General features: G+C 37.9%; 1 protein-coding gene across 1 annotated transcript; it reads right to left on the bottom strand.

Moving 5' to 3' along the window:
• Positions 1-13,276: 13,276 nt before the first annotated feature.
• EQUCABV1R930 (vomeronasal 1 receptor equCabV1R930) lies at positions 13,277-14,218 on the bottom strand. The gene has a single exon (NM_001166873.1). The coding sequence runs from the start codon at positions 14,216-14,218 to the stop codon at positions 13,277-13,279; it is 942 nt and encodes a 313-aa protein (NP_001160345.1).

Below are 14,218 nucleotides of genomic sequence, written 5' to 3'. Positions count from 1 at the left end.
ATGAGCCAGTTTCCAAGTACTTAATTCAACACGATCAAATGGTTGCCACAGTTCTCTCTATAACTTTTTGGCTGAATTTTCAGTAATGAGCATTTATTTCTTTGGTAATTAAGAAACATAAATTAGGAGTTGAAATGGATCTTTTGGTTTTCCCTATAAACAAATCCACATTTGATGCAATTCCAATGGGCAATTATTGCCACTTTCAATTCAGGAGGTAGGGCCATAATGGTGGGCTACCCAGATTACAGACAAACATGAACTCCTTTACACAGTTACATGCAGATGCAAATGCACATGTGCATGCACACTCAGTCACATATATTCACCTACTTATCATATCCCTATAGTCAGTCAGATACTCACACAACTTCAGTTGTGAACTCAAACATTCATGCATATTCTCAGCACATACAAACTCACATCATATTTATAAACACGCATGACACACATTTATGCAAATTCACAGTCACAGTCAGAGTCATTTTCATAAAATCAACTTGCACAGCACTGTGTATGTGTTTCTGTTGATGACATGTTCATATACAGATAAAGAGTTCTATATCCACACCTCTGGATGTCAAAGAGTGTTTCTCTTTCCATCATTTGTAATCCTTCAAACCCTGCAACAACCTACGAGGACAACATTTACAACATACAGTCTTAAAGATGGCTTTGAGTATTACCACCTTGGGTTGTGTGTGGTTGGAAAAGTTGAAGTGTTTGAGGAAGTGGCAGTGCATTGATGTGTGATACAGCAGTGTGAGAGAGAAGAGGGCACAGGGGATGGGGGTATATGAGGAAGATCATCGCGGAGAAAGCATGCGGTATGGGAGAAAGGAGAGAACAGGGGAAGAGGGAAGGGAGAGAGATAAAAGAATAAAAGACTGACAAATGTCCCAGAGGGGTTAAACTGCATTGCTAGGTGTGAAAGCACAAGGTGACAAAGTGTGCAGGAACCTTAATGGTATGGGAATATTGGGATCTGAAGAAAAATGGATGTGGGTTTCAGGGAATGAAGCAGATAATGGTGATGAGGAGTTTGCAGAAAAAATATTAATGGTCAATGCTTTGTAAAACTCCCAGGAGACTTAATGTCTTTGAGGGGTTAAAAATATGGTGAGGGAGGAGAAAGGCGAATGTGTGTGGGGTAGGCTGATCTTGGAAGGAGACAGTGTGGTCCAAGGCAGGACTAAAGTGTGGGAATAAGGGGTGGAACTTGGAGGAGATAATGTTTACAAGGAAGGAGGCAAAATGGGCACCAGACAAGGGGGAACTGGGGAGGGTAGCAGGCACGAGTAAGCCAAGGAGCCCAGGAGAAAGGAACTGTAGGGGTAAGTGTAATGGGTGTAGGCTGTGGATTGGGTTCCTGGAGGAGTTGAGGACGCCTGACAATTGAGGCTGGGACATGCAATGGCGTGAGGCATAGACAAACCAAGGAATGGGCTGACATATTTGAATGGGAGTGGATATAGGGCAAGATAAAGAAGGGTGTGGATGATGTGGTTTTCAGGAGTGATGGAAGGTGAGGAGGGTTTGACTGGAGTCCCTGGAGTACTGGTCACATAGAGTAGTTGTCACAAAGGTGACAGGTTGGAGGTGAAATATAAGATTCCAAAGGGTTGAGTAGAAGTGAGTGTTGAGTGGAGGTTTAGCAGATGGCTACAGCTCACAGGGTGGAGGCATAGAGGATGTAGCTAGAGGAGGGGGATATAGGAGGATATAGAGGAGGGATGGAGCTGGGAATGATGGAGGTGTCAGAGCATGGATTAGAGGTCACTATTTGATTCCTCGTTTATTGATTCCCCAATTTATGATCAAATCACAAAAGTCATGGATAATGTCTGATTTCAACCCAGGGGACAAAAATTTGCTTATATAAAGTGTACTTCAAAACCACTTAAATGGAACACACAGAAAAGAGAAGATAAAACTTCGGGTAAACAACACAACAGCATTCTCACTCTTCCCTCAGGATATTAGGTACAGGATATGACCTTGACGGGTCAGGCAAGAGAAGCTGTTTACTGGTATCCAGCATTGCAAGTATCGGGAAGAGGGGCAGTGCATCAGAGCCCAACCTCTGCATTGTTACTGAACAATGGTTATGCCTCAAATAAGCTTTATGCCCCAACATTGATCAGATGAAAATATGTTTCAGTATTGCGGTATTTCCAAAATATAACACTTTATTTTAAGCCATATGAAATTGTATAAGCTTTTATTTATAAGCTTTACTGTAAGAAAATAAAACAAAGCAAGACAACTAAAAGTTGTGAGGACATTTTTCCCATTGCTTCTTCCTTTTAAGAAACCATCACAAGTGGCTGGCCCCGTGGCCGAGTGGTTGGGTTCGCGCACTCCGCTGCAGGCGGCCCAGTGTTTCGTTGGTTCGAATCCTGGGCGTGGACATGCCACTGCTCATCAAACCGCGCTGGGGCAGCGTCCCACATGCCACAGCTAGAAGGACCCACAATGAAGAATATACAACTATGTACCAGGGGGCTTTGGGGAGAAAAAGGAAAAAAATAAAATCTTAAAAAAAAAAAAAAAAGAAACCATCACAAGGGCTAAGAAATGGTAACAGAGTTGTAGATGCATTGATATTTTTTAAAATAACAGACAGATCTCCAACCATAGATATAGTATAAACTGTGTGGTTATGTTATGCTACATGATAAAAGGGATTTTGCAGGTGTAATTAAGGTTACTAATCAGTTGATCTCAGGATAGGGGAATTATCCTGGATTATCTGGTGGGACCAATATCATTACATGAGCCCTTAAAAGAGAAAGAAGCCAGAGAGATGTGGTAGAAGAGGAAATCAGAGATTTGAAGCATGAAGGATTTAACACGTTATTGCTGGAGTTGAAAATGGAGTGCATGGTCACACTTGGAAACTGTCAGAAGAAAATGAATTCTGCAAACAACCTAAAAGATCCTGGAAGTGAGTTCTTCCCCAGAGTACTGAAATAGAGACCAAACTGGATGACATCTTAATTTTGGCTTGTGACACCCTAATCAGAGTACTCAGCCAGGTCCTCCAGACTTGTGATCTAATATCTGTAAGAAAATAAAAAGATGTTATAAAACCATGTTGTATGACTTAAATGTAAACAATTTCTATATGCCAATTATATGTCAATAAAGCTGAAAAAAAGAAAATGGACGTTGTGTTAAGACACTTATGTTTGTAGTAAATTGTCATGTTCGTAATATAAAAGTAATACACACAGGAACAAACAAGGGTAAAATATTTAAGCCATAAAATAAAGTAAAAATATTCATGAATTACCCATTACTGATAGGATTTTGTTCTCCAGATGTAAGAATTTTGATCACTGAGGTATATCCTCCCTCTTATGCAGTTTCAGAAATTACCTGAAACTGTATTTGAAATTCCCTCCACACACACAATTAACATATTCTGTTTGGCTCAATGTGTCAGTGGTAGAGAAGTAATGGTTTTCAAATTATTAAAATATAGCATTTCAGGAGGAAGAAAGGACACAGCATCTGACCTGGAATTCAACACTTTCTGGAAACAGAGACATTCCCTTCTTTTTTTCTCGTACCTTCATTCTCCTTACCTTGAAAAGTCAGACCTGCATATTGAGAATATGTTTTTTATACGGCATTAACATACCCAGTCCATTAAAGTTTGAATTCTGTTTCCCAAAATGTATTTATTGCAGTCTTAACTCATAATATCTCAGAAATGTGACCCTCCTTGGAAATGGGGTCATTGCAGACACATCTCTATTCCCTCGATTTCCATGCTGCCCCTCTTTCCACCCCTATAGCCCCCTAGACCTCCATCCCACAATCTCTTAGGTCTTTATCCATCCCCTAGACTTCCATCTGCCCTATCACCCTCAAAACCCTTGTTCTGCCCCTGGCCCATCCCACCACTCCTGAGCTTTCTAGAGTTCCCTATCTCACCCCATCCTGCACCCATTTTGAAATCCATCCTCTGCCCATTCACACTCCCCTTCCTACCCAGAGAGCTCAGTCCAATACTCCTCACCTTTCATTGCTTCCACATTCTCCTTCCCCCTTATTTCTCTATGACCTACATTTCCCGCTGGACCCCATTTCAGTGACTTCAGCACATTTTCCATGTCCTCTATGGTCCATCCCTCAAAATCTCAGCCCTCAAACATTGGGTATTATTAACTCCCTAAGTACCTCATCCAAACCCCCACATCTGTCCTTTTCCTGTGGGTCCTTTAAGTCCTTCAAATCCACTACCTCTCCAGCTGACTTTTTCACCTGTAATCATTTTGTCTCCATGAGCCTGTTATCCCCCCTGCAAGGCTCCAGCTCCCCTTCCCTCCTCTGTCTCTCCTTTGGACTGCTAACTACATCCAGCACACTCATACCCCAACAAAACACTGTAATAAAATTTGTTTCTTTTCTCGTTTAAATTCTGTCTTGACCCAGTTGTGAGGGCCTGGCTAGTGGATGGTCAGTTTCCTTTCTTGAGCAGCTGACCAATTCTACACCTCAATCACATCCCTAATTGGGCTTTCACACTCTGGGCCACACTGCACCAGCTCAAATCACTCCAGAACAGATACCAGTCTACTGGGGACAGCCACTTTACTCTGGAGCTTTGAAAATTATTCAGATCAGCCAATGTACAGGGAGCCCTTAGCCCTAATTAACCCACCCCTCTTACCATGCACAAGCTTCCCCTATAGCTTCAGGTTGCTGGTACCCTGTCCTTGGGCACTACCCACTGTGACCCTGCCTGTCTTTCTCTCTTTTGGGACTGTAAGAAATAGAGTTCTGTCTTTCATCTGTCTAAGTATCCTAGTGCTGTTTTCCACCATCAAAACAGTCTTTAAATCTTATAAAACATATATGCCTCCTCCTACTGTGCTCTTTAACCCTTTGTGTGCCTCAACTCTCCTGTGCCTTTTTCTAGCCCCTATCCTTGACTCATGTCTGACCACTGTCCCCCTCCCCATTACCCACTTTGTTCCCACGACTTCTCTAACCCTTATCCTCAAAGAGCCCAATATGTGCTACTCCCTTGAATTCTTTGTACACTTTGCCCCTTTGTCCCCTTAAACCCCACAGAGCACTTTAGACACTCAGCAATCTTCTACCTCCATGTGCATTTTCTTTCTCCTCCTGCACTCTCTCCCTAAACCCCATGCTCTCTGCACCCTTATGTCCCCTTTCCTGTGCCCTCTTTTTCACCACTTTTCTCTATCACCCCCATTCTCTGCCATCCCTACACACTCAAACTTTCTCATCACACTCCCCCAGGACCCACTTCACATGGCAGACCTCTCCTTCTTTCCCATGTCAACCCAACCCTTTCTTGGGATCTTAGAATTCCATAGGCCAGACTTGGAATGAAGATGCAGAAAAGAGAGGAAGGGGTGAAGTAGTTTTGAAAGAGATAAAGAAGTTCCAAGGACACCTCAGCTTTTATCTGACTAACTCTTGAAGATGAAAAATAAGAGACTAATCTAGATGTAGTGAAATTATAAGAAAAAGGACGTTTTAGGAAGGATAGAAGAATGCCCTTTTTGAGTAGAGTCTTATAATTTTAGACTCTGGAAGCATCAACAACTAGTATACAAGGTCAAAAGTTCAAGTCTATAATATGAAGGATCACAGATGTGCAGAGCTTTATATTTACCATGTGCTTTTACATGCAGAACCCTTCATGGGATTCACAATATTGCTGTGATGAATACCGGGAACTTAACATCTCACCAGAAGAGTCTGAGAATTAGTGAAGTTAACGACGTGTCCCAAAAAGAGAAGACCACAAATAAGAATAAAAAATTTATTTTAAAAAATAGGCAATAAAACCACTGGTAAAGAAAAAAATACAATAAAGGTAGCAGATTAAGCACCTATGAAGATGATATGTAGGTTAAAAGACAAAAATACTGAAATTATCTATTACAATGATAAGAGGGTAATGGATAGAAACACACAAAACAAGAGATTAGATATGATTTCAAAAACATAAAATGTGGGAGAAGGGAAGTAACAGAGCAGAGCTTTTAGAAAGAGGTCAAACTAAAGAGACTATCAACTCAATATAGATTGCTATATATGTAAAATATTATATAGAAACCTCATGGCAATCAGAAATCAGAAACCCATAACAAGTAAACAAATAAGAAAGAGGGAAAAAATTAAGGATATTACTAAATATATCCATCAAACTACAAGGGAAGAGAGAAAGAGAAGAAGAAAGGAACAGAGAACTTCTAAAACACCCAGAAAAAAGTATGAAAATGGCAATAAATACGTTTTTATCAATAGCTACTTTAAAAGTCAATGGACTAAATGCTCCAATCAAAATATACAGGGTGGCCAATTGGATAAAAAAATAAGACCCACATTTATGCTGCATACAAAAGACACATTTCAGAACTAAGGACACTCACAAACTGAAAGTGAAAGGATGGAAGAAGATATTCCATGTAAATGGCAAAGAAAAGATTGTGGGGGTAGCAATACTTATATCTGACAAAATAGACTTTAAAACAAGAGACAAAAAAGGGCATTACATAATGATAAAGGGAACAATCCAACAAGAGAATATAACACTTGTTAATATCTATGCACCCAACAAAGGAGCACCTAAATATATAAAGCAATTATTTACAGACATAAAAGGAGAAATAGATAGTAACATAATAATAGGAGGAGACTTTAACACTCCATTTACACCAATGGATAGATCATCCAAACAGAACATCAATAAGGAAATATTGGCCTTAAATGACACATTAGATCAGATGGACTTAGTAGATATATATAGAACATTCCATCCAAGAATTGCAGAATACACATTCTTTTCAAATGTACATGGAACATTATCCAGGATTGATCACATATTAGGACACAAAGCAAATCTCAATAAATTGAAGAAGATCGAAATAATACCAAGCATCTTTTCTGAACACAAATGTATGAAACTAAAAATCAACTACAAGAAGAAAATCAGAAAAACCACAAAAATGTAAAGATTAAACAAAAGATACTGAACAACGACTGAATCAATGAAGAAATAAAAGAAGAAATTAAAAAATACCTGAAGACAAAGGTAAATGAAAAGACGACATGTCAAAATCTATGGGACACAGCAAAAACGGTTCTAAGAGGAAGGTTTACAGCAATTCAGGTCTACCTCAACAAATAAGAAAAATCTCAAATAAACAATCTAACAGAGCACCTAAAGGAACTGGAAAAAGAAGAACAAACAAAGGCCAAAATCAGCAGGAGGAAGGAAATAATAAAAGAGTAGAAAGAAACGAAATAGGACTAAAAAAAATAGAAAAAAATTAATGAAACCAAGAGCTGGTTCTTTGAAAAGATAAACAAAATTGACAAAACTTTAGCTAGACTCAGCAAGAAAAAAAGAGAGAAGGCTCATATAAATAAAATCAGAAATGAAAGAGGAGAAATTAAAACAGACATTTCAGAAATACAAAAGACTGTAAGAGAAGACTATGAAAAGCTATACACCAACAAATTGGATAATCTAGAAGAAATGGATAAATTCTTAGAATCATACAACCTTCCAAAATTGGATCCAGAAGAAGTAGAGAATTTGAATTGACCAATCACCAGTAAGGAGCTGGAAACAGTAATCAAAAACTTTCCAAAAAATAAATTCCAGGACCAGATGGCTTCCCTGGTGAATTCTACCAAACATTCAAAGAAGACTTAATATCTACCCTTCTCAAACTGTTCCAAAAAATTGAAGAGGAGGGGAGGATCCCTAACTCATTCTATGAATTCAACATTATCCTGATACCAAAACCAGACAAGGACAACACAAAAAAAGAAAATTACAGGCTAATATCACTGATGAATATTGATGCAAAAATCCTCAACAAAATACTAGCAAATTGAATATAAAATACATTAAATAGATCATACATCATGTTCAAGTGGGTTTTATTCCAGGGATGCAGGGATGGTTCCACACCTGCAAATCAATCAATGTGATACACCATATTAACAAAATGAGGAATAAAAATCATATTATCATCTCAATAGATGCAGAAAAAGAATTTGACGAGATACAGTATCATTTATGATAAAAATTCTAAATAAAATGGGTATAAAAGGAAAATATCTCAACATAATAAAGGCCAAGTTTGATAAACCCACAGCTAATATCATTCACAATGGAGAAAAACTGAAAGCTATCCATCTAAGAACAGGAACCAGACAAGGATGCCCACTTTCACCACCCGTATTTAACATAGTATTGGAAGACCTAGCCAGAGCAATCAGGCAAGAAAAAGAAATAAACGGGATCCAAATTGGAAAAGAAGAAGTGAAACTGCCACTATTTGCAGATGGCATTATTTTATATATAGAAAACCCTAAAGAATCCACTAAAAACCTTTTAGAAATAATAAATGAATACAGTCAAGTTGCAGGATACAAAATCAATATACAAAAATCAGTTGTGTTTCTATACAGTAACAACAAAGTAGGAAAAATAGAATTTAAGAATGCAATCCCATTTACAATTGCAACCAAAAAAAAATGAAATACCTAGGAAAAACCTTAACCAAAGAGGTGAAAGATCTTTACACCGAAAACTATAAAACATTGTTGAAAGAAATTGAAGAAGACACAAAGAAATGGAAAGATATTCCATGCTCTTGAATTGAAGGAATTAACACAGTTAAAATTTCCATACTTCTGAAAGCAATCTATAGATTCAATGCAATCCCTATCAAAGTTACAACAACATTTTTCACAGAAATAGAACAAGGAATCCTAAAATTTATATGGAACAACAAAAAGGCCCCAAATAGCCAAATCAATCCTGAGGAAAAAGAACAAAGCTGGAGGCATCAGACTCCCAGATTTCAAAATATACTACAAAGCTATAGTAAACAAAATAGCATGGTACTAGTACAAAAATAGACACACATATCAATGGAACAGAATCGAGATCCAAGAAATAAGCCCACACATATATGGACCGCTAGTTGTCGGCAAGGGAGCCAAGAGCATACAATGGAGAAAGAAGAATCTCTTCAATAAACAATGTTGGGGAAATTGGACAGCCACATGCAAAAGAATGAAAGTAGACCATCATCTTACACCATGCACAAAAATTAACTCAAAATGGATTAAAGACTTGAATTTAAGACCTAAGACCATGAAACCTCTAGAAGAAAATATAGGCAGGACGCTCTTTGACATCGGTATTAACATCATATTTTCAAGTACCATATCTTGCCTAACAAGGAAAACAAAAGAAAAAATTAACAAATGGGACTACATCAAACTAAAAAGCTTCTGCACAGCAAAGGAAATCATCAACAAAATGAAAAGACAACCTAACAATTGGGAGAAGATATTTGCAAACCATATATCCATTAAGGGGTTCATATCCAAAATATACAAAGAACTCATATATCTCAACAACGAAAAAAACAACAACCCAATTAAAAAATGGACAAAAGATCTGAACAGAGATTTCTCCAAAGAAGATACATAGATGGCCAACAGGTACATGAAAAGATACTCAACATCATTAGCTATCAGAGAAATGTAAATCAAAACTACAATGAGATATCACCTCACTCCCATCAGAATGGCTATCGTTAACAAGACAGGAAACAAGTGATGGAGAGGATGTGGAGAGAAGGGAACTCTCATACACTGCTGATGGGAGTGTAAACTGGTGCAGTCACTATGGAAAGCAGTATGGAGTTTCCTTAGAAAATTAAGAATAGATCTACCATATGATCCACCTATTCCACTGCTGGGTATTTATCCAAAGAACTTCAAAACACAAAGGCATAAAGATACATGCACTCCTATGTTCATTGCAGCATTATTCACAATAGCCAAGACTTGGAACTAACCAAGGTGGCCATCAAGGGACGAATGGATAAAGAAGATGTGATATATATACACAATGGAATACTACTCAGCCATAAGAAATGATGAAATCCAGCCATTTGTGACAATATGGATGGACCTTGAGGGTATTATGCTGAGTGAAATAAGTCAGAGGGAGAAAGTCAAATACCATATGATCTCACTCATAAGTAGAAGATAAAAATGACAAAAAAAAAAAAAACACATAGCATTGGAGATTCGACTGGTGGTTACCATTGGGGAAGGGGGACGGGGGGAGGGTAAAAGGGGTGATTAGGCTCACATGTGAGGAGATGCACTATAATTAGTGTTCGGGTGGTGAACATGATGTAATGTATACAGAATTTGAAATATGATGCACATCCGAAAAAAATAAAATAAAATAAAATAAAAAAGAAATAGTTTATCTAAGATGATGTTGGAATATTTATCATTGGAGCTAGTGGTGGTTAAGAACAGATCAGAAAACTATCTGTAGAGACAGAGTTAGATATTTGTTCTAATCCAGTCTGGGAAGTTTGTGCCTTTTTCAAACCTACTTTTCCATAAATCTTTGTTATGGCCCGAGAGAGGGAACACTTCAGAAAATGGTAGCTCTGTAGGGGCACTGTGCGGTGAGGTTGACCACTATGCTTTCCACAAGATGGTTTTAAACTCTCCTTTTCTTGTATGGGAGCTACTGCAGTAAACCCTGCAGTCAGCAGCACATTTATAATATCCGGTAATCTTTCAAACTATTGTCCTTGATATGGTTATGAATCTTGTAGCTAAGAATCCTAAGGTCATTTCAGCTTCACTAGTCAGTTAAAATTTCTGAAACTTGGCTCCCAGTAGCAGAGAGTGAAACACTATAGGGAACACACACATGTTCAGGAAGTCATTGGAGTGCCCTTTAGGAAGTAGAGACACCAGATAGTTACAACTACTTTCTGTCGCTGGCTGGACTTCAGAAAGAAAGAGAGTCCTATTTAACTGCAGGAGTTAATAGACCAGATAGCTTAAAGGACAATGGGGACAGTTAATATTGCTCAATATTGGTTCATTATTAATATCATTGAAAGTCAATCTTATAAAAAGCATTATTGTAATACATGACTAAAATATGAAGTGTTGCTTGGCAAATATCACAAGGCACACACTTTCTGCCAAAAGGGCAGAGACTTGCACAATGTTATGAGTCTCGTAAAACAATGGATTTCTCCTACATAAATAAGCATCACGTTACTGACAGAAATGCAACATCAGAGTGAGGGCCCCTATGGGGAGAGGGCACAGAGATTAAGCGGGGACGACGAGAGGGTACAACTGTCCCGCCTTCTGTAGCATCTCTAAAGGTGGGCAGTACAAGGTTCCCTTGAGTGAGGACTTTGCAAGGACAGAGAGAGAGAAAACCGACACATAGAATTCTATTCTTTTAGTATCAAACCTCAACCTCTGAGAGGTCTAGGTCAGCTAGAGGAAGAGAGTGGAATTTAAATCCAAATTGAGCACATATAATAACATCACAGCAATAACGACTATAGCAGCAGCAGTTAAGTATATGTCTACTAGGTAGTGCCATGGATGCAAATAAGCAAATAAGTAAATAAATAAAACATAAGACACAGTCCCTCTCTTTCAGGAAGCCACAGTGAGGTTGAAGAGAGATATACAGTATAAACGTGCGAAAGGGCAAAGTAACTCAAGGTAGAAGACAGGCAGGAAATAACTGTAAAGCAATCAGAAGACATATATTAATCTCAGCCTGTCAATTAAATATAAGACGCTGGATGATTCACCTGACAATAAATATCTGGGAAATGAAAACAAAAATAGACAAAGTAAACTAACATGCAGTTCAAACAGATGTTGCCCAATGGCCAAGACAAAAGTGAAAATATGCTCAACTTACATAATAATCAAGAAAATACAACTTAATTCACTGCTTGGTAGCATCACACACCAACCAGAAGCCTAAAATAAATGAAAAAATAATAAAAGTCTTGAAAAGGATGTGGACAATCCAAGAATCTCCTACTGCGTTTGTGGGTGTGGAAATTGGTACAAACATCTCCCAAACCTCTTTGGCACCATCACCTAAAGCTAAAGAGGTAGAAACTCATCACCCAATAATTCCACTAGTATATATATAGCCAGCAGAAAGTGTCATGAATGTCATTAAAATATGTCCTAAATATACATACTAGCACTATTCCTAATCCTCTCAAACTGAAAACGACCCATAAGACTGTTAATAGAGGTAGGATTAAACTAATTGCTTTATACTCATACAATAGAATCTTACACAGCAATGTGAATGAACGATCACCAGCAACATGCAGGAATAAATTCAAAGACAACATAAAGGATGACAAAAAAAAAAGAGTTAAGGCTCTATTACTTTTTCAAATAAAATGCAAAAGAGGCTAATGTGACCTGTGCTGTTAGATGTCACAGCAGTGGTTCCCCTGAAGAGTAGTGACTGGGAGGGAGCAGAATGGGCTTCTAGGAGTCTCTTGACAATATTCTTTTGATCAATCTAGGTACTGATTACAGCAATGCATTCACTTTGTGAACTGTCAGTGAGCTATGCACTTATGACCTGTGAATGTGTCTTTAAATTTTTTAAATATATATCACCAATCAGAAAGGTGGGATGTAGTGAATTAGTGTCATAATGTCCTTATATTGTAAAGGTGGGTTGTAAGAGTATTAAATAGCATGACATTGTGATTAGCTTTTAAACTTATGCTGAAATTTCTAGGCAAAAATTAACACATAATGAGTATACAACTTTAAAAGAAAAGGGGTCAATTATAATGAATAAGTACAATGTAGACTCATATTTAAAAATTAATACAATAGAAGTTAACATAGATAAAACAAGAAAATAAACTCTATTGACACTGAAATATATCAATTGTGATATCAAAATTAAATAGACCAACTACATGTTTTAAACTCAAACATTTTTTACTATGTTCATTGGATTTTTTAAGAGCTATGGCCAAATGATAAGATTAAAGTAGGAAAGTTAAAAATTCATTCTATGGAATATTAACAATTAAACAACTAACATAGGAACATAACATCAAGTAACATACAGTTTAAGATTTGTCATTATTTGACTTCTCCAGAATATTATCCAGAATATTTCAGGACCTGGCGTTCATTCTTGCATGAATTCTCAAGTCCTCCACTGCAAGCATTAGTAACACATCAATCACATAAATTTATACACGATCATTACATAACATTAAAATTACTATTACAACCTATTGTTTATTTTGAAGAAGATATTCAGCTTCTCCTGTTAACATTCTCTGGTCAGCCAGACATAATTGTACTTAGGACTCCGAAGAGGATGAGTGAGTTACCTAATGAACATTGCACTAATACATACAGTTTACATATTTCTCATTTGATTAGGAGATTTTGTATTTTTTATCCAGGCAAAGCACAGCCTGGATACACTGCATTCACGGCTCATGAGCAGAAAGGGACTGAGACTTGGGAAAGACAGAGTGCTTACTGAGTCAGCATTCAAGAGGAACCAGTTGGGATTATTAAAAAGAGCCAAAAGTGCATGAAAAATGGAAGAAAGGGTGTTAAAAAAGACAAAGGTGCTCACCAGGAGAAGGACGGTTTTGGTAGCTCTGGACTCAGGGGAGGTTCTGAGGGAGACATTGGTCTTATGAAGGTGTTTCACTCTCTGCTTGTGCCTGCACAACATGAAAACTATGGTGTCACTGGCCAGAAACATGAGTCCCAAACAGAAAAGGTCAGGGAATGATAGCAATGCCGCATATAATGAGTCTCTGGTTTCGTCATGACGAACAGCAGAACAGTATCCAAAACTTTTTCTGTTTGTGATGTTTTTGTGGCTCCTGTAGCTACTCATAAATGTAGGATAAATTATATTTATCAATATTTGCAGGATCCAGCACAGGAAAATTGAAGGGACAATGTACTTGAGAGCTATCACTTTAATCTCTGCCCACCTGGAGTTCCTGGGGCTGATGATGATGGCCTGGAAGATACTCAAGAGGCAGGTGGTCCCAATGGACACCCCCCTGCCCACTGCACGAACATAGGGAAAAAATCTGCATCCAAAGTCACTGAAGAGTTGATACCACCCAAAAGATGACAATGTATAATGGATTCCACTAGAGAACAGGACCAATAAGTTGGCTACAATCAGGTTCTTGATAATCAAATCTGTGGACCTTATCCTACACCCAGTGAAATAAAGGAAGAGATAATGGCAAAGAAGAAAGCAATTCCCCAGGATTCCAAATGTAGTCTGTAATAAGAAGACCATTCCTACTGCCAAATCCCTGGCGGCCAT

The sequence above is a fragment of the Equus caballus genome, chromosome 10 (assembly GCF_041296265.1).
Source record: "Equus caballus isolate H_3958 breed thoroughbred chromosome 10, TB-T2T, whole genome shotgun sequence".
NCBI classification, from domain to species: domain Eukaryota; kingdom Metazoa; phylum Chordata; class Mammalia; order Perissodactyla; family Equidae; genus Equus; species Equus caballus.
This window is presented reverse-complemented; position numbering and strand designations above follow the sequence as displayed.